This window comes from Schistosoma haematobium, chromosome 1 (genome assembly GCF_000699445.3).
Source record: "Schistosoma haematobium chromosome 1, whole genome shotgun sequence".
Lineage (NCBI taxonomy): Eukaryota > Metazoa > Platyhelminthes > Trematoda > Strigeidida > Schistosomatidae > Schistosoma > Schistosoma haematobium.
Genome location: NC_067196.1, coordinates 2,249,774 through 2,272,693, shown reverse-complemented (window position 1 = coordinate 2,272,693; position 22,920 = coordinate 2,249,774). Strand labels below are relative to the sequence as shown.

Below are 22,920 nucleotides of genomic sequence, written 5' to 3'. Positions count from 1 at the left end.
AGGTAAATCCATAGTGTAAACTACAAAACTAAAAAATCAATAATTCTGTACTATCTCGTGCTCAATAAGGCTTAGTTTTCCACTCTTGTTCAAAGTCAGTAGGTAGTATTGTGAAGTGTGAAACATGTATATTTACTTTAAACTTAGAGTCATATCACAACTCTAAATGATGAACATACAGATAAGATGCGGTTTTTTAAACTAGATTAAATGTCAGATAGAGTCCTAACATATAACCCAAATGTTTAAAATCGAATTACTATTATTATTTTAACACATAGATATTGGTACATGGAGGCACCAAATACATATGCGCCACACAAATATCATTCGATATGTGTGAGGGCTGTGATACTGCCCGGGTGCCCAAACCGAAGCAGGTGGTTTTCTTAGGGGGCTACTCCCCAAGCCTTCGACCTGAAGGTCTAATCCACAAGGCAGTGGAGCATCGTAAGGAGATGCAGTCCCATGGTAGCCGGTGACCAACGATTGGTTCATACGCCATTTGTTCCTGCAGGATACTGGAGCCCATGTGCACTATTGGTTTGGGATCCAGTTAAGTCAGTCAGTCAGTCAGTAACAACGTAGAACTTCTTACGTATGTACATCAGTTCGAGTTGCCACACCACATTAGCACAGAGATGCAGTTGTCGATTCAAATCCCGTAGTGGTAGAGGTAATAAGAGTATAAGCAGTAATCGGGAAGATTAGTGTTTGGAGATGTTATTTAAAGAGTATAATACAGTGAAATAAATTTGGAAAGAGGAAAAAAGGGACATGAAGGATTCAGAAGATTAGAATTTGGGAGAACACAGAGAGTGGATGCACCTGCGCCATTGCAAACGATTTTGAGCCATGTCATTCAGGGTCTCTAACCATCAGTTGCTATCATCTCGTGGTCCCCAACCAGGTAGTCTACAACTACCAACATGACTCAGTTCACTTGTCAGTGACTTCATGGACTTGTGCCATGTTTTGGTTTGGCCGCCCCTAGCTTTCTTCCAACCTACTCCTATACCACTGAACATCACACGTCGAGGCAGTCGGTCGTTGGGCATACGTAACACGTGTCCAAGCCATCTCAACTCATGAAGTTTCACTACTTCATCAATTGATTTGCCATCCTTACCTAGTACCCGTTTCCTAACAACTGTGTTACTTACTCGATGGTCCCATGATATACCAGCAATGTTTCGAAGACACCTATGATCAAATACTAGTAACCTACGGATATCCTCTACTCTTACCGGCCATGTTTCACTACCATAAAGTAGGACGGAACGAACTGCTGCGCAGTAAACACGTCCTTTGGTTGATAGACGGATATCTCGCCTACGCCATAAATGACACAAGTTGGCAAAAGCTAGTCGAGCCTTCAGTATCCGTGCTGAGACTTCGTCACACACTAAACCACAAGGGCTGATGAGACTTCCAAGATAAATGAAGCGGTCGACACACTCAACTACTTCACTCCCTATCACTAGTTCGGGTGTCGATGTAACCCAATCCTGAAGCAACATTTTGCATTTCGAGGGGGAGAATCGCATCCCGAACATGCTTGCATTGTTGCTTAGAGTGGTCAGAAGACTCTGCATTTTGTCAGCGTCTTCACCAAATAAAACGATGTCATCTGCATATTCTAAGTCAACAAGTGAACCTCCCGGTAGAAGTTCAACCCCTGGAAATTTAGATGAGGAGAGTGTTATCTCTAAAAGTACGTCGACCACAAAGTTGAACAAGAATGGGGAGAGTGGACAACCCTGACGAACACCACTTGAGGTAATCAATTCTGATGACAGTTCGCCATAAGCTCTCACTCGACCAGTTGTGTTCGAGTAGAGAGCCTTTATGAGGTTAATGTACTTCTTTGGTACTCCTTTCAGTGACAAACACTGCCATAGAACCTCACGATCAACAGAGTCAAATGCCGCCTTAAGGTCGAGAAATACTACCATTGTGGGGCGTCTGAATGTGTGTCTGTGTTCTAGAACCTGACGTAGTGTGAATATCTGATCTATACAACCACGTCCAGGTCGAAAACCGGCCTGGTTTTCTCTAATCTGCTCCTCACGAGCTTTGATTAGGCGTCGAAGTATTATTGAAGCTAATATTTTAGACACTATATTAGTCAAACTGATTCCTCTGTGATTGTCACAAGAGGACTTTTGTCCTTTCTTATAGACTGGCACAATCAGTGATTGAGACCAGTCAGATGGGATTACGTCCAGTTCCCAAATTCTACCTATGACCTCGGTTAATCTCATTGCTAATTACTGGACCACCATCCTTAAAAATCTCAGGAGTAAACCTGTCAGGGCCTGCTGCTCTCCCTCGTTTCAGATTTCCTATGGCTTTTTCAACTTCGTAAAGGGACGGAGGACCTACATTAACTTGCCATTCAGGTTGACTAGAGATCGTGGGAAACCGAAGTGTGGCTGAAGGCCAGTTGAACTGATCCCTAAAGTGTTCTGCCCATCGATCCAATCTCCTGGATTGAGAATGTATAATATGTCAATCTTTCTCTGAGATTGTTTCGCTAATAGTCGGGTTCCTAATTCCGGTTTCCTTAACGAGTCTGAACAATTGTCTGCTATTACCTATTGCCGCTGCCTTTTCCATCTCTCTTGCTTTCGCCACCCACCACTGTTCGCGATCATTGCGTAGGCTTCTTTTCAGCTTGCGCTTAAGCTGACTCCGCTCTTCATTATGTTCAGAGTCAGGTGGAATGAGTTTCCGAGCATCTATCAGTGCGATAGATGCTGCTGAGATCCAGTGTTTCTCGCTAACTTTACGGTTTACCTTACTAGCAGATATCACTGCTGTTTTCACAGCTTTTCGGATATCATTCCATGCTGCATCGGGGTGGGCATCACATACATGGCTGCCTAACTGTTTTCCTAGTTGTTTCTGAAATATACTCTTAGCTTGACTATCATTAAGTAGGACCCTAAGAGGTTTCCTTGCAGCGTCTTTCCTACGTCCAGTAAGACGCGATCAAATACGCACTCGCACTAGAGCATGATCTGAATCTAAGCATGTGCTCCAGAATAAGCGACAGTCTTCTATCGAGCCCCTCCATCGGTGGCTGATAGCGATGTGATCTATTTGGGTCCAACGTTGAGACGAATTAGGGGGTCGCCATGTTAAAAGATGTTTTTCCTTATGCTTAAAGTTAGTATTTGCAAGGAACAGGCCGGTTATCTGAGCATAGCTGCAACAGACGGTCGCCATTATCTGTTCTTTGAGCCACGACACCATAAAATTCACCTAGGTGTCTTTCCCCATCGCTTAGTTTACCTACTTGAGCATTAAAGTCACCGGCCACTATTACTACATCAGAGCGCATAGCTTTTCGGAGAAGGTCGGAAAGCTTTTTGTAAAACTCATCTTTTACATCATCTGAGCTGCAGTTAGTGGGAGAATAGGCAGAGACGACGAAGAGGCTACGAGGAGTGTCCCTATCTTTCCGTATTCTTACTGTTCCGTTCAGTCGGACAGCGCACAAACGACTGTCTACTGGGATCCACTCTAAGAGAGCTAGTTCTGCCCTAGAACTCAATGCTATGCCTACGCCGGTGAGGCCACGAGAAGCAGAATCAGGGCTTCCAGATACACGAAGTGTGAATCGAGTTGGTTCTTTCTTTTGGCATGGTGATCTCAAATGAATGACGCTACTTGGATCTTGTATGCGCGTTTCGGAGACGCAGCACACATCGATGGCGCGAGATACTAAAGTTTTAGCTAAGGAAGCCTGCTGTCCTATTTGGCAAAGTGTTCGTACGTTAAAAGCTCCTACGTGTAGTTTAGAGCGTGGTTTCAGGAGACCAGGAATGGCGTTCCACGTACTCAAATCGTTTGCCCTAGCGGTGCGAGGTGATAAAGAGACGTGAGGAGGGTTAGTCATGGAGATAAGAAAGGTAGTAGGAGGTGTAGGAAGGATTTGAATGTGACCACCTTGGTCTCTTGTGCTGTTACGGGTATGAGGGCTGATATCACTTCCCGGCTGCCCACACTGTGGAAGTGTTTCTTGAGGAACCTGAAAAGGAAATTGAATTAGTGTTGGTCTTGACGACCTGGGAGCGTGACCGCAGAGCCCAAGGGACAACTGCTTGAGGACGGTCGCGCACGGCCTTTCTGTGGGACGCTTTTAATGTGTTAGCTCCGTTCTTCAAAGGGCCTTACCACCGGAGACGGAAATCCGTGAGGTAAGGTGAGGTGTAACATTTTTAGGGTCGACCTTTTCTAACCCCACCCCTCCTTGTGGGAAGGCAGCATCACTGTAGATGCTGGTTGTCTGAGGGAAACACTTTACTGCAGTCACACCCCTCTACAGTCAGCAGTACGACTTCGCCCTCAGACCTTGAGTTGCTGCTTTTAGTCTTACCGTTCACCAATCGACCTGCCTGGCATGGTAGAACCTACAGGAACATATGTTCCAGCCAATATAGCTCGGTTGGGTCATCACGATAGGCAAGCCCGACCACCGCGTCAAGGCAGCAGCTTCGTTCGGGGGATCCAGTTAAAGCTCCGGACATTCGCTTTACGTCCTTTCATTTTCGTAAACAACACCGCCACGAGAAGGCAGTGAGTAGGACTTCCCTGGCAGAGGCTATATACGCGTGGCCATGTGGGAGCATTTCGAGAGAGTGAGCAGACTCTCCCCACTCTCGGCCGTACCAGGGCATCTGGCACTGTTCATGTGTAAAATAAAGCAACGGGATTTGTAATGTTTCAGAAAGTACAATCGAATAAAGATACGCCAATCAAGAACAACACAGCAGACATACAAACCATTACGCTATAATTTCAAACAACTTAAAGTTACGCAGTTTGATCGTGTGTTGATATATGGATTTTTGAAAAAAACGAGGTTAGTCAGTCAGCAACAACGTACACCAGTCCCAGTTGCCATACCATATTAGCACACAGATACAATTGTCGATTCAAATCTCATAGTGGTAGAGGTAGTAAAAGTATAATCAGTAATCGAAAAGATTAGGGTTTGAAGATGTTATTCTTGAAAAACTAACGAAAGAAACTTATTGATTCATTAAAAAGAACGAAGACATTTCAGAGACAAAAAAACTTCGACGATATCATTTCCTAGAGTTGTACAATCGTACTTCTAGATAATTTTTTAGAGTACATTCACACCAATCTGAACAACTTTATGTAATGGTTACAAAATCAGTCAGTCATTCAGCTAAAACTTAGGACCAGGCACATATGTGCATCAGTCCAAATTGCCATACCTCATTAGCACAACAAGATGAACACTGGATTCATAGAAGTAGTTAATTCAATGGTGGTAATATGTAAAAGAAAGATTGTGCATAAGGACATAGTACACGAAGAAACAATTAGTTTGTAGAAAGAAAGATATGAAGCGATTTTAATCTCGTAGTTTAAGGGAAGACAAACAGTGTATACACCTACACAACTGTGATCGATTTTGAGCCATGTCACACACAGTCTCCAACCATTGGTTACGATATCCACGCGGACCCCAAGAAAGTAGTCTGTATCTACCAACATGGCTCAGACTCGAAGTTAGTGATTTCGTGGACTGATGCCACGTCTTGGTTTGGCCTCCCCTAACTTTCTCCCAACCATCCCCAACACTAGTCAGCATTGCGCGTCGTGATAATCGGTGTTCAGTGGTTACAAAATACAAACCAATTATTCGCTTTAATGAAAACCAGTAAAATAAACACAAATTGATCATTTTTAAAAGTACTTTCTAGTAAAAACAAAACACTCTTAGGAATATATCTACACCTGTCATATACATTTATGTTGTCTACGTAACTCTAAGATTATCAGGGTTGCTGATGGCTATGAGACCATTAAGACCCAGATTGGAACATCAGCCCATCTACTTTGTTTTGAGATGACTGGTATTATTAATCCCTTTGCTAAACACATAAAACAGTGCAAATAAAAGATGAGTACATAAACATGTACTTCATACATACATACAAAGCCTACAGATTAAAGTTAAAGGATTTGAAGATAACTTCTGACTTGAGAATAAATAAAAATACTCCTGGTTGAACAATGAAATCAGGTTGATTCAAAGTTATACCATTGCAAAAGTACAATTAAACTAACAACCAAAAATGATCTGCTATTCAGTTGAGTAAATTACAATCAGAAAACGTCAATCGATCAACCTTTTTTATTGAGTAAATATATATATATATATATAACTGATCATTGAAACCACATAGCATTACTATGAACATTAAAGACAAAGTATACATTGATCAATAATTCTAATGTCAATGTTAAGTAAAACAATTAAGCAAAAAAAACAAACAATGGAACATAATAACTCACTGTACGACACTTATATAAACAATCTAATGAAATAGAACTTTGTGTTCCATATGGAGACATAAGATTATTATTTGGTGGTGGTGGTGGTGCATGTCTACGTGTTGTTCGATTAGGTGATGAAATAATATTTGGTTGATTAGATATTGAATGATGATGATGATGAATATCATTAGTTGTTTCAGAATATTGATTATTAGATGAATACCATGGTAAACTTTTGAATTGATCTATTGGTAACATAGAATCAATAATTGATGAATTAGGATTCCAATAGAAATCTTCACTAACACGACGTCCATCATTGACATCCACAAGAAAAATAGTAACAAAATATGGTTCTGGCTAAAAGTATCAACAAAAAGTTATTGTAAGTACACAAACACATCAGTGATTCATTCCTCTTTCTCTCTATCTCCCTACATTGAAACAAATAGATAAGTGGAACAACAATCCCGTTTCGTTCGAATGTAACGCGTGATTAAATGTTATAAATTATCGAACAAGATCAATTTTGATAGGTCACTTAATCTTTCCCATGTCAATGAATAAAACTCCAACTGTTAGAACTCTTTGACATGTCAAAATTACAATGTAATTTAATTCGAAACAATTACAAAACCACAAGAAAACTAAGTCGTAACAGCTCAGCTGCATTCACCTTTTGTTTTGACTCAGATCCTAAGATTCTGAATTTCTTATAACTTTGTATTATTTCACTAATTTATATTTTAATGAATTGTACCTTCGATGTGTAATCTTTTCTAGTAGTACCTCTACTACTCTAGGATTCATACCCTAACAATTTCATCTAGATATGGTAATGGGATATAGCAACTTGAAATGATATACACACCATATTTATAACAAACAAATGTAAATATATTTTCAGAAGGGGGTTTTGTGGAAATTTTAGTAATTTAATCATTGAGTTCATGAGTCAATTAAAGGTAGACTATCATGGAAGCACTGAACGGCCGTTTTGTTTTGGTATGGGACTCGTCAGTAGCGCGCATCCAGAATCCCGCAAGCCACACTCGAACACAGGACCTATCGGTCTCGCGCACGAACACTTAACCTCTAAACCACTGAGCTGGCATCCAATTGTGTTAATGTCTAACTTCAACTAATTCATGAAATTGCACCACCGTCCACTATTGTCTTCAGTGAGTTACTATCTTACAACAGACCTGACTGAACTCCACTGATCATGGCGCGCGAGACCAAAAGGTCCTAGGTTCGAATCGCACGTGCGGGATTGTGGGTGCGCACTGTTGACGAGTCCCATACCAAAACGAAACGGCCGTTCAGTGCTTCCATATTTTCTATGATGGTTTAACTTTAATTGACTCATGAATTCAATGGTAAATATACTTGTATAAAAAATATATCAACCCGTAGATAGAAACAAGAGAACAAAAAAACTTACATTCTCTAAATGGGAAGATGATGAATTCCCTGAAATTTCCAAATTAGCTTGAATTTTTGAATGTAAACATAAACATGTAGCTAAATATCGTCGATTACATAATTCAATTGTACGTTCAGGAAATGGTGAAAATGGTGAATCTTTCAAATTGCTAATTATTACATTATTACTTTCATGTGGTGAGTAGGACATTTTTATTTTATGTTGATTTATCTAATTTTGATAAGATAAAGCAAAAAAAATAATGAAAGTATTAAAGTGAGATATGCGCCACAAAAATCATTCGATTTGTATGACGGCTACGATACTGCACGGGTGCCCGAATCGAAACCTACAACCTAAAGGTATAATGCAAAACACAGTGAAACAACGTCAGGAGATGCAGTCCCATGGTAACCGGTGGCCAAAGATTGGTTCATGCGCCATTTCTTTTCTCAAGATCCTGGAGCCAACCCATGTGCACCATTGGTTTGAAATTAGAGATTTCCAACTCCCCTAGGTAAACTCACCACGTCCACAAACACGGTTAAAGCGCCGGACATTCGGTTTTTGTCCTATCGATTTCGTAAACAACAGTAACGCCGCGAGAAAGCATTGAGTAGGACTTCTGTGGCAGTGGTTTTGTGCATGTGGCCATGTGAGAGGATTTGGAGAGGGAGGACTGACTCTCCCCACTCTCGACTGTATCAGGGCATTTTGGGGCATACCAACTGATTACTGAGTATTGACCAATATCATGTTTGTCTAATACTTAACCTTGATCGGATTATAATATGGCTACTAATTTAAGTGATTCAACATCACTCGCACAAGATTACTTTTACTTCTTATGAATGAGGGCTAACTGATATAAAATTTGGATTCCAAGTTTCCCTTGAAATCATTTGATATTAAATCGATCTATGGAAGTGTAATTAAGATTAAAGCAGAGAATTTTTCAGTTTAACGTTTACGTAAGAAATCATACTAGAGGATGTAGTGAGGTGAAACAGCCATTAGGTCTCTTCTAAGGGTAATCAGTAGCTCCAGATCAAAACATGGCACAAATCCATGAAGTCACTACTGACAACTGAACTGAGTCATGTTAGTAGGTGTAGACTACCTGGTCGGGATCTGCGAGACGATAACAACCGACGGTTAGAAACCTTGAATGGCATGGCTCAAAATCGTTTGAAATGGTGTGAGCATGTGCATACACTCTTTGTGTTCTCCCAAATCCTAATCTTCTGAATTCTTCATCTCCCTTTCTTTTTTTTCTCTCTGCAAATTTATTTCACTGGATAACATCTTCGAACCCTAATCTTTCCAATTACTGTTTGTACTTTTACTACCTCTACCACTATGAGATTTGAATCGATAATTGTATCTCTGTGCTAATGTAGTATGGCAACTCGAACTGTTGTACGTACGTACAAAGTTCTACGTTGTTGACTGACTGACTGATGTTTAACACAAAAGAAACGCAATCATAATAAAGGTACACTTCATTTTAAATAGTTTGACTATAAATAGTAAAGTGATATTTTTGATAATACTGTGTATATTTAACTTCATCAACTTCCTTCTCATCTATACACTTTATAATCTCTAAAACTATCCATATGAATGACAATTAGAACAAATCACTTAGTGAATTTGACAAATGCAGTAATATATTGAATTAGGTCATTAGTTTTAGTCTAAATTGTTAAACTATTCAATAAATAAAAACTATTTGACATGTAAATGAATTGAAAGTTAAATGATTAATTCATTCAATAAGAATGTGACTTATTATGTGTATTTGTACTTTCAAGTATAAATACAGGGTGAAAGTAAAGGATAGTAACAAACCAATCAAAATATCGGAGATAGGTTTTGGGTTTTTGTATAGTCATTACGGAGTAAAGATGGTAATGTCAAAGGTACTAGATACTGAACTCTTTCTGTGAGGATAATGTAGATAATACCCAAAGAAACCATATAGTTAGATCCTTAATCATAACCCAAACTCTGATTTTAGCCCCATAACAACATCTCATTATGAACTCAGTTATATTAGCTATTTTCTGCCTGACTAAGAGTTGAAATCATTTAAAGCGCATTCCTATATGTTTACCAAAACAAATGCTATGAAAGGCTAGGAAGTTTTAAGGAATTTATGACCATTATTATCAAAAATTTGGAAGACAATCGAAAAGTTAGTTAGTGATACAATTTAGTATGTGATTGGGTGAAAGAGGTAGTAAGTCCAGTAGACTCAGTGACCTACTGGAAACTTCAGTCAAATCATTGAGTCATTTCATTCATAAACCTTGATAACTATTAAAGACTACATAAAATGATATCGGTTAATATTTAGTAACCGCTTAAGTGGTCAATCAAGGCACAAATTGTTCAGCTATTAAACTTTATTACAATATCAACGCAGGACATTGGTCCAAATCCAACCTGAGGCATCAATTTCGGATAAACCTTACCAATGACCGTTAACTGCAATGAACAAAAACATATTTAGGGACGAGAAAATATGTATTATCACAGAATTACAGAGTTATTTGGTAAAATATGAACACCGTACATTCAGTAGTTCATTTGCAAAATGTCCATCAATTGTCTCAAACTTTATTGTCCTTTCATTTTCATAACGACCATTCCCTGTTCCCGTTCCCTTCTATTCGATCTTCTCAACCTTCTACTGCCAGGCATTCCACTTTCAATCGATGCTATATACTACTTATATCTATCGACATAAGTAGCACACACTACACAACTAGCACAAAATCAACATTTACAACTTATTAACTACTGGCTCTAACTATCCAATATCTTAACAAGATGAGCAGTGACGTTGAGTCAGTAAAATAACCAATGTAACAAATACAAAGTGATAGACAGAATATGGCTATGACCCTGGTTACTAATCAACAAGTTAAAAGTTTAGCAACATCAATTAAAAGTGAACTATTTTTTGAGTGATCAAATGAATATGAATGACTTTTATGTAATTTAGTCTTGAAATGTAAAAGAAACAAATGTTAACAGTGCTACTAAAGATCGATCAAACGTCAGTCTCATGAATATTAACAGTCCAAACCTTTACTAGGAATTATAAGTAATAATAGTTCTTTAGATCACCACAAAGAACACACAGCAAAATTTGAGTAGAATTACATAATACAACAACTGATGAGTAAGAAAAACAAAACTGTTATATCCCGATGAGAATAATGAATGGTAACTTTTGGGATCCATTTATGGATTAATACTATTGTATAATTGTTAAGTAATTAAACTATTTATATTCATGTTCCTCTTATTATAAGCTTTATTTTCACCTATGAACTATTATTATACAATTTATCATTCTTGAGTTATGCTCTGTTTATCAATGACTATCTCCCACATTCACAGCCACGTTTGGCTAAACTTCGTATGAATGTGTATTTTCTATTTTATGGTACGATATGGTCTGTTTGGTTGGTACATATAAACCCAACATGTTTGAATTACAGGATTCATATCACAGAAACTGAGATTGATGTTCTAGACTTAACAACCAGGGTTAGTCGGGAAGCAAGACCGATAAGTACTCTAGAGTGCTCGTACTTGTTTTATGCGTCATTGGTCTGGTCGATAATTCACTGTTCTTTAATTGACGGTATTATTGATACAGGGAAAAACCCACAATTTATAACAAAAACCATATGAGTAAACTTACTCGAACTTCTGGGAACAATGTGATTAATTTGATTCGATCTTTTTGACGTTGACGTATTACAAATAATTCTGTTTCTTGAGCATACTTGTTTTACAAAAAGAGTTTACAAGTAAGAAGAAAATATGTTAAAGAAAAAAAAACAAACAAAATAAATCGTATACAATACGTTTATGAAACAAAATTTAAAATGAATTCTTCAAAAGTTAATCATAATCAAACACACTTTTTCGATCAGTAGTAAATTTGCTTCGAAGGCATTGTGTGCATGTTGGTTTCAGTTACATAGAAAAGAAATGGATTATGAAGTTGTAAAATTATTTAGTAGTTAGTTAGTTGGTGATAGCCAGGCAAGAAATCATCCTCGACTTAAGTTTCGTACTAGTTAGTACTCGTTGATATGATATACTTTGTAATCTTGAGAGAGGTAATGCTTTGTGATGACTCGAGTCCTCGTCCACTATGCTGAGGTGCTAAGCGTAGGTTATAGAACTTGAAAATACTTTACATCATACAATGATTGCTATACTAATTCCATATTGAATAGGTAACGATTTCAACTTGAAACTGTGACAACTGCTAGAATGCTGATAAGGCTCCATACATTAAGGCTATTGCTCGTGAATACTGAACACTAGTAACTAGAATAGATCTACTATCTTTTGGACTTTCAAAACTTCTCAACACCATAATCATAACTAAACAAATATTTACTAGATCATAAAAATAATGTTATAACACCAAAACTAATTTTTGTCTCAGCCTAATCTACATTCAGGTCGAATATCACAACAGCAAAATACCGCTGGCCAGAATTCACGTTAAAAACAGTTCAACCACAAACATCCATTCGAAAGTTTAGTTACAGTGACTAATATTACTACTGAGAACTATATGGATTGGCGATTGGAACTGTTTACTTGAAATATTTTAGTAAATAGAATATCAGTTGTTTTACAACTTAAGCATATAATAAAAGTTAACCATTGATTTCAATAATTTCACCTTTTAACTAATGATAAGTGCGTGTACTTAGCTTTAAGTTACATTTTAAATATGACAGCTTGAGATAGTGTCTCGTTGTCCTAACTAAAGTGTTGTAGGATTCAAACTTTCAGTCTAGTAGTAGTCGAAAGCCAGATTTGTGAACAATATACATCAAAATCATGTGTACATCTGCATTCTGATCGTTTGAGTATAGGCGAAGAGTCAACTCTCCCCCTCCAAATGCTCTCAAATAGCCACAGCTACTACCACAGAAGTCCTACTCACTGCGTTTTCGCACCACGGGTGTTGTCTAAGAAATTGACAACATGAAAAACGAATGCCCGGTGCTTCAACCGGGTTGGTAGATATGGAGAATCCAACTCGGTGGGTTGGAAACCACTTATTCAAAACCAATGGTGCACATGGGCTGACTACAGGATCCTAAGGAAACAAATGGCGTATGAACCAATTGTTGGTCACCGGCTACCATGGGACTGCATCTCTTGACGTTGCTCCACTGCCTTGTAGATTAAACCTGTAGGTTAAAGGCTCGAGGAGTGGCCCCTAATAAAACCACTTGCTTCAGTCTGGGTACCTGAGCAGTATACCAGACTTTACACAAATCGAATGACGAAGTGTGGCGTATATATATATATATATATATATATATATATATATATGTATATATATATATGTATATATATATATATATATGTATATATATATATATATCGTGCTTCCTTGTACCGATTTCCATGTGTTTAAATAAACAAACACCATCCATCTCTGCTCCGAAATTTGATTGGCTGATAAAAGGAAGATGTTGATTTGTCACCTATTGTATCATCCACTAGAAAACGAGGCTTGTGTAGTGATGAATTTCTATAAAAGTTTTAGAATATTTGGACTGTACTTATAAGTGCAGTCTAGTACGTGCATTAAGTCCTAATTGACACTTGTCAATCGGATTTACCTCTACCCCAGTATTGATGTTCACAATCTGACTCTAGTCAAGTGTTCATCGTCTTATACGTCAAAGCATTATCCATTAAGCTACTACATACTTGCTCAATGGGTATGAATATAGTGGTAAGGGTTTGTAATAAGATGAAACATGCATACAGAATTCCACTGCTACATTAAAACTTGTAACTAAAAGTTTACATCGAGGTTATACGCTCAGGATGAAAACCAACCTACCCGTTGTAAGGCACTGCGTACTGAATCTGTATCGTTAGATTTGTTAAATATATCTAGTTTATTACTTCCAGTGGAGTCTGAATTCTCGTGAAAATGTGTATTTGATTGATGATAACCTATACGTCGTCTATGATGTTCCAATTTTAAAGCTAACTCTATTGCATTCAACCATAGTTGTCGTTTCTCCAATGCATCACTCATTCCAGGATCGAAATAAATAAATATTTCATCATTTAATAGTGAACTATTGGGTGTTGATAATTCATTGGATTGTTTAATAGATGATGGTTGGATAGAGTTTAATGTCGGTGAAGACGATGGCATCGGTGACAATGATGATGATGATGATGATGATGATGAAGATGGCAATAATCTTTCTAAACGAATCCAATAATCACCAATTGAACGTGCTGATTCAATTGTATCTGTAGAGAAATGATGAAAACAAGATATACATCTGAAATGTATTTACATAATACACCGATGTCATTACGAAGGCAATCATATTTCCAAAAAAACTCACCCCTAATGATTGCGACACACAACTTAGGAAGATCATCTTCGTAACGTAAAACAAATTGAGCCAGACTAGAATAAATGAAATGTTCAGTAGTTTAGTACTGAAAATCACTAAGCTTTCAACTATAAAAACAAATATGATTCACTCTACTTATTTTAATTTAGGTAGATAGTTAGTTAGCCTCACTACCCCTTCGTATAGCTCATGGCCTAATGTACGAACATATATGGTCAGAGTATAAAATTAGAGTTGGAGAAATATTATAGGTCAAAAAAATTTATGAGAATTATCACTATTTGGGACTCTCCAGTCGGATATACTTCCAACCTAATGCTAATGTTTACACTGAAACTTTAACCGAGCATCCACTAAGCTATTGGGTTTATTTATACAATATTACTCATAATAATAGGTCCTCGGTTCGAATTCCGCAAGGTGGGGTCGTGGACGCGCACTGCTGAGGAGTTCCACAATAGAACGAAACGGTCAGCCGTCCAGTGCTTCCAAGTTTTCCATGGTGGTCTAGATTCAATTGACTCATGATCTCAACTATTTAAATTAATATAATAGCCATAAAACCCCTTCTGATACTAATCAACATATGCTTATTAGTGACTAGCTTCAACATGTATATCCTGGAGTTCTAGTGAGAAACAGTAACCAATGGAGTTCAACCGAATCAGTTGTAAGATATTAACTCACTGATGACAATGGTGGATTTATCGCTCAATTTCGTGGATTAGTTGAAGTTAGACATTAATACAATTTGGATACTGGCCGGTTCAATGGTCACAAGTTTAAGCATTCGCGCGCGAGACTGATAGGTCCTTGGTTCGAATCTTGCGAAGGGGGATTGTAAATGTGCACTGCTGAACAGTCTCACAATAAGATGAAACAGCCGTTCAATGCTTTCAGGTTTTCTATGGTGATCTAGCTTCAAATGACTCATGATCTCAACTACTGAAATAATAATAATAATAATAATAATAATAATAATAATAAAATTTACCTAAATATATAACATTTTCATAAGATGATGAATACACTTTTGATGCACGCCAATCACAAGGTGCTATCACATGTAGACCAACGAATAAATTTCGAATTTTTCCAATAGATTCTAATGAAGTTTTTTGTCGATCATTATCAGATAGCTCTTCAATTTGTATTTGTCTTAAACAATAATAGTTTGTTATATAATTTTTAAATAATGATTTTGTTTTATTAACATTTTTATTTATACCAGAAGAAAGTAAACCTTCTAGAATACGAATATAATCTTGATATTTTTCACGATTACATAACATAAGTTGACATTCTAAATAAGTAGACTATCAAATAATAAAAATTAAAAAAAAAATAAAATAAGCGAAAATTAATAGATCCACCTTTCAATAAGTTCAATGATAATTTGTTAAGTTTTTTGATTGAGATCATGAACCGATTGATGTTAGACCACCATTGAAAACCTGGAAGCACTGGACGGCCGTTTCGTCCTATTGTGAGACTCCTCAACAATGAGCATCCATGATCCCGCTGGCGGGATTCGAACCCAGGGCCTTCGGTCTCACACGCGAATGCTTAACCTACTGGACCATTGAGCCGGCATCCAATGGTGTTAATGTCTAACATCAACCTCAACACCAATCGGTTTATGATCTCAATCAAAAATCTTAACAATCTCCACAACCCATAAACTGATAATTTGTTAACATTGTCATGCATAATATACATATAGAAGACAAAGAAAATAATAATGTATGGTTTGATGAAAATGTATATCAATTTAAGTTGTAATATTTGTTCCTATTATTAGCCTTCAAATACCCTAATACAGTCGAGGGTGGAAAGAGTCATGTGAGGCATGTGAGCCAACTCAATTTAATCAAGCGTTACTCAATATTTATATAGTCGGACCAAAAACAAGTTACAAGCATATGGTGAATGGGATAAGCAGTCAACACATATACGCTCATCTGAAAACAGTCAGAATAAATAAACCAATAAGTAAGTGACAAGGTTAAAATGTGATTAAAGAAGAATGGACAGATTGATCTGTCCATAAACTAGACACAGCCCATGTGTGCAGCAGAGTATTTGTGAGCGATGGCCAATGGTTCATGTTATGTTTGTTTACAAATCGGGATGGAAGGTCAAAGGTTATGTATTCTAAACAACAATTTTACAGGCGATAACAGTAATTGTAAGAAGTGATGAAAAATGCAAATAGTACCAAAACTAATTACAAACAGGTCTACTTCAACTATCTCTTACAGGTCAAAATCAGTGGTAATATGTATTGAAGTTCCCGCTCCTATCCACTTTTCTAGTCGAATTTTATGACATACCGTAGTGTGTCACAATGGTCATTTCCTAAGATGATTTAATTCTTTGGATTAGAAATCACGAAATGGGTTACCATTTACAGATTGACAAGTTCCTGCATTACAAATAATTGTGCAAATAGAATCGAAGTAATTGAACAACAAACGTTATATTTCCAACGTAGTGCGCATTATCATCTATGAGCTTATGAGATAACAATACTGTTAGTTTGATTCAATCACTATAAGAGCAGTGTATTGAGTTTTATAATTTCTTACTTAAAAGTTGGATTGTTGTGCAAATGAATTACGCCGCTATATGATGGATACTTAACTTTAAATACAAGAATGTTTAAAAGTTTTAGACAACTCAATAGTATCACAGCTAGGTCTAGTACATGAATCTATGACACCAGAACATCAAACTTATTTGCATCTAAACTATACATTTTCAGGAATCATTGTAGATATAACTTACTGACAAATATGAGAAAGATAAAATACAAATACAACGACTTTGATCACTCATTTTAAACGAAACAATATATTAGATCATTCGTTCAAAAATTCAACAAACTGTTGATAATCAAAAGGACACTTAACATAAATAACAACGATACAGAATAATTTCAAAGAAGATTGATAGGTAGTTTCGAGAGAGAGAAGGAGAGAGAGGTTAAATAATACACTTACTGAAAACTTTCCATTTTCAAACTGTTTCTTACTAAGACTCAAATTTGTAGTAATATCATTGATTGATTTTTCATCAGTCTCTTCTATATCCTTTGATTTACTGCCACGTTTTATTAAACTGGTATCTGAGTTGATTCGCTCCAATTTCAAATGATCTTTAGGTTGAAAATTTCCTGCAAATCGATTATCTGAACTAGAAGTAGCTGTTTCACAAACACTTTGACCAGTTCTCATAAGACCACTTGTGGCTGACCGACGACTACGAACTTGAAATCCTGTAGCTGTTCTTATTTTTGAGCCAATGTTAGTTGATAGATGATCGGAATCTGAAATATGATTGGGACTGTCTTTATTGGATAATGACTGATCAATTGAGAACCAATATTGGGATAATTTTCCGCCTAACTCATCGATATCACTGTAATCAAAACAGTTCGGTTGTATGATAAAGACATGTTCATCAAAATTTAATAACATCAAATATATTAGAGATAAATATTTCAAAATGATTGACTACGAAACGTTAGAAATGTTTTGTCATAGATAAAAAGACTGAATAAGACAACTGAAAACTAACGAAAGAGAATGTCAAAGCTTGTTCTGAGCGCAAAACACCATCCATTTCAAAGAATAGTATGTGTACGAAATTAGTAAGAGTAGAAGCAGTCCCATTAGTGATGGCAGAAGAAATTCGAAACACAGCATATGGTTTGAGCACGAACTGATAGGAGTTAAATATGCAATAAATTAAAAACTGAGGATTTAAGGATAAACAAAGAAGGAATAAACCTGCACTACTGAAACCAATTTGAGACATGTAACTCAACACTTAAAATAACTGGCCGTGATGGTCTCATAGTCCTTAATGATGGCGTTTGCATCTACCAGACCAACACTCAGTGATTTTATGGTCTAGTGCCATGTATCGCTGTGACTATTCTTAGTTTTCTTAAAACGTATCCTCATTCTTTTCACTATTGTTTCGAGATAGGTGATGGTTGGGTATACGTAAAACGTCCTAACCACCTCAAAGGATGAAAAGTCACCACTTCACCAACCGAATAATTATATTTACTCAGTACCACTACGCCCAACTTCAGAATTACTCAGTTGATTTACAAGCTATACTTTTATCTCAAGGCCTGTAAGTTGCAATCTAGACTTTCATGGTGGTAAAATTAATCACTCGACCAGGTTAATTTGACAGGTCAAAATATGGTCTTTAACACAACTAACAATAAAATCCACCAACTGTATTCGTGCTTTTTCCACACAATCGATAGCTGACGGATTCCCAACTACATTTACAAACTTCAGCCAGAATGACGTAAGGCCAAGTAATTAACCATGAGTGAGTTTATATTATTCCGATCCATAAACCACTTGACTAAATAAGTAAAATATCAGAAGACATACCGCAATTAGTGGATTTTAATAAACAAACAACTTGGACATTTCCCCAATAAAATTGAGTAATTCATTTGTAATTAACCAAACTAATTTCTTTTAGTAAAGTGTACAACATTAGTTAGCAAGTTTTACACGAATATAGTTTCAAATCCACTCTCAAATATTATCAGATAACTGCGAATTCCTTCGTTTACGAAGGTGATTTGTTACTATTGTATAAACTAAACATAAGAGTCAATAAAAACGCTAACGACTAAAATGAACTATACATTAATCTTACATTTACAAAAACAACATGAAAATTCAAAACGGAAGACCTCACTTCTTAAATGGAAGCGAGAGAAAATTCCCGCAATAAATGGAAGATGTTTGTTGAATATAGCTCCATTCAGTTGTAGCAAAAAACGATACTGCATGGCGTGCCAATGAATTTGAAGTAAATAAATCATGTTTAAGTGCAGCCTCGGGGACAACATTGCTCAACGTTCGATTAATATGAGGAATTCTGACCACCTGAAATACATGGGTAGATCAATATACACAAATCTAGCGAGACATTATGGATGGTACACCAGTTTGCTTACGAACCTAGCTTTTTGGTTGGACAGGCAACAAATGAGGGGTACGAGAACGACCTACACTAATACATAAAGCCATATGAAACGAACGCATTAGCATGCTTGAAAGCTTGGTAAATATCAACAGTACTAATGGGTAAAAGGAATACAGACAACCGATTATCACGATTATGTAATGTGTTAGTAGACAGCTGTTAAATAATAAGCCTTTCTAGATTCACATGGTACACCTCAAATGTATGGTTTAGCAGTCTGAGCTGATGTATATTTATACCAGAATTTACGATTATCATGACTGTCACTTCCTAGTCTTTCATATAACCCAAACTATTACAACAGTAGGAAAATATGCAACACATAGAATGAAAGGTCATACCCTGTGGCTGACACACATAGAGCTACTTCTAAAGACAAATTATAAACGCTTACATTTCTTAGTGATACTATGAAGAGATTTTGAGAGCTATCAAAAGAAGCTGAGTTCCGAGAGAAATACTGAACTTCATTTACTTAATCACATGAAACACAAACCCCAAAGAAATCGACACTTTCCTGTTCCTGTCAAAATACTTTAAAGTCACATTAAACATTTATCATGCATTGCTTCACTGGTTTGCAAATAATTAAGAGTTCGTATTGAAGAGCAAAAACAGATATTTACCGCATACATGTTAGACAAGTGAACACCAATTCAATTCAAGCTTATCACAAATATCCCGGGTTTAGAATTGTGAGGACTGTGAGGATTGTTCATTTTAAATAGACAAGTAGCTGTGTGTCAGTAAACTAGATGTATGGAGAAATCAGGCATTATCAACTCAGTTGTTAAAAATTTTGGGACTGAATAAATGTCTACAAAGTGGTGTCCGACTGTCCTAACCTGTGACAAATATTAACTAATGAGATTTTACTATTTTATACATTTATTACCAAAAAAGTGAGCTCCAAGCAACGCAAAATATTATAAATAATCATAAAAAATCACCTTCAAATCGTCTTGAGGAAAAAGTACAGTTTCCCGGTATGGGTCATTAACAATAAGTGCCTTATTTTTTGTAACATATTCCTCGTAGTCAATCGGCATAGAAATCGATGAACACCACTAAAATAAATCAGTTTAATAATAACATGAGTTCAAACCATCTGCTCAGCGAGCTCATTATTTCCCACTGACGAACAATCTTTGTATTTAGAGGTTAGAGGGTTGGGTATGATGTGTTGTGTGAACTTCCTTTTACTAACGCTCATCCTTATTGTGTTTAGCCATAGAAATGCATAGAATTCTCCCAGTCAAGGTAACGCAAACATTTGCCGATTGCTCTTCATTTCAATTCCCAAGGCGTTTCGTGCTCTCGTGTCTAAGCCTTAAATAGTTATGTACGGAATATGGTGAGGTTTTATTCCAGGTAATATTGTTTCTTGTAGCAGCTCAGTAGTTATTCCTCCAAACGATTATCTATGTTTATGAAACAGAAAACGCTGAAAACACGAGCACTGACAGTGACGAATGTGTCAGTGTAGTACCTGCTATTACGAGACGCCTTAAACAAACGACTTTGACTGACGAAAAGTGAAATCTCCGTTAACATTACTGAGAGGGTAGTACTACCTGACACTGACATGGGATAAAACCGTCACCGCTCCAAATAGTCCCAGTGTCCTGAGGGATGAAAAATGGACTACAATCCGGAGGAAACGGAACGAAAATAAAACAGTTGTAGGCAGTACGCAGGTGAGCGAATTGCTAGAGTCAAACGACCGTGATCCCAAAATTAGATATGCGCATGACTTAGAGAAGCTGGGAGAATATATTCGTAGTATCTTACCAGATAACTCTGAAGGTCGGTCGACGCGGATGGATCGATCGAAAACGAATGGAATAAGTTTAAAGCTACATTCGTGTCCGTAACATCGCTGTTTACCCAATGGTCAGCGCGTAAGCTATCACATTGCCCTACATGGATTAATAAGGAAGCCTGGAAGCTGTAAAAGCGTAGGAAACACTTCTGGGACTTATTCATGTTGAAAGGTCAGGCATCATTTAAGTGTGAGTACCGAAATTCCGGAATATTTGTAACAAAACCATAGATAAATCTTGTACTACTTACGATCGAAAGTTGGTATATGATAGCCGTCCACAACCATTTGAACCATTTGAACCATTTGAAGCAACCACAAGCATGCTTTACCTTCTATTCAAAAAGATTTGGGAGGAGGAACACATGCCGATGGACTGGAAAGAAGGACACCTCGTCAAGATTCCAAAGAAAGGAGATCTGAGCAAATGTGAAAACTACAGGGGCATTACACTACTGTCAATACCAGGGAAAGCCTTCAACAGAGTGTTGCTGAACCGGATGAAGGATGCAGTAGATGCCCAGCTTTGAGATCAACGAACCGGATTCCGTAAGGATCGGTCGTGCACAGACCAAGTTGCAACACCACGGATCATTGTCGAACAATCAGTTGAGTGGAACTCGTCACTGTACATCAACTTCATTGATTATGAAAAGACATTCGACAGTGTAGATAGGAGGACATTATGGAAACTTCTTCGACACCACGGAGTTCCTGAGAAGATTGTCAATATTATCCGGAACTCATACGACGGACTACAGTGCAAAGTAGTGCATGAAGGACAGCTGACAGATGCATTCCAAGTAAGAACCTGAGTCAGACAAGGCTGTTTACTCTCTCCCTTCCTCTTTCTTCTGGTAGTCGACTGGACTATGAAGACCTCGACATCTGAAGGAAAACACGGCATACAATGGACAGCTCAGAACCAATTGGACGATTCGGACTTCGCAGATGACCTAGCCCTCCTATTACGTACACATGAACAGATGCAGATGAAGACAGCCAGTGTGGCAGCAGTCTCTTCATCAGTATGCCTCAACATGCACAAGGGGAAAACCAAGGTCCTCAAATACAACACGGAGAACAACAATCCAGTCACTCTTGATGGCGAAACTCTGGAAGATGTAGAGTCCTTCACATACCTAGGAAGCATCACCGATGAACAAGGAGGTTCTGATGCAGACGTAAAGGCGAGGATCGGCAAAGCAAGAGTCGCATTCCTACAATTGAAGAATATATGGAACTCAAAACAACTTTCAACCAACATCAAAGTGAGAATCTTCAATAAAAACGTCAAGGCAGATCTACTGTATGGAGCTGAAACTTGGAGAACTACAACAACCACAATCGAGAAAGTACAATTATTAATAAATAGCTGTCTAAGCAGGATACTCAACATCCATTGGCCGGATACCATCAGCAATAGCCTTCTGTGGGAGAGAACAAACCAACTTCCAGCTGAAGAAGAAATTAGGAAAAGACTATGGAACTGGATAGGACATACATTACGCAAATCGTCAAACTGCATCACGAGGCAAGCCCTAACTTGGAATCCTGAAGGAAGGCGGAAAAGAGGAATGCCAAAGAACACGTTGCGTCGGATAATAGAAGCAGATATGAAAAGGATGAATTACAATTGGAAGGAGCTAGAAAGGATTGCCCAGGACAGGGTTGGATGGAGAATGCTGGTGAGCGGCCTATGCTCCTCCACGAGGAGTAACAGGCGAATCTAATTTCTAATTCTCTTCCCGGAAACAACTACGCATTGCTGCGCTGCCTGCTACAGGTTTTTGTGCGTTATGGTCACCTCACCGAGCGTTCAAATCTTTTGACGAGGAAACGTTTCGAATTTTATATCCCACCTATATAAACCACATTTAGAGTACTGT

At 37.5% G+C, this 22,920-nt stretch overlaps 1 protein-coding gene across 1 annotated transcript in view; it reads right to left on the bottom strand.

Annotated features, from left to right (window-relative positions):
* Positions 1–20,649, bottom strand: part of DOCK10_1 (Dedicator of cytokinesis protein 10) — a 143,257-nt gene extending 122,608 nt beyond the window's left edge. Inside the window, exons 1-9 of the mRNA XM_051210284.1 lie at positions 20,315–20,649; positions 20,160–20,276; positions 18,919–19,109; positions 17,187–17,604; positions 15,179–15,500; positions 13,650–14,074; positions 11,466–11,549; positions 7,766–7,978; positions 6,340–6,681 (exon numbers count right to left, since the gene is read on the bottom strand). Of these exons, the coding sequence (XP_051072904.1) occupies positions 6,340–6,681; positions 7,766–7,978; positions 11,466–11,549; positions 13,650–14,074; positions 15,179–15,500; positions 17,187–17,604; positions 18,919–19,109; positions 20,160–20,276; positions 20,315–20,422 (2,220 nt within the window). The 5' untranslated portion in view covers positions 20,423–20,649. The remainder of the gene's footprint in view (positions 1–6,339; positions 6,682–7,765; positions 7,979–11,465; positions 11,550–13,649; positions 14,075–15,178; positions 15,501–17,186; positions 17,605–18,918; positions 19,110–20,159; positions 20,277–20,314) is intronic.
* Positions 20,650–22,920: the final 2,271 nt, after the last annotated feature.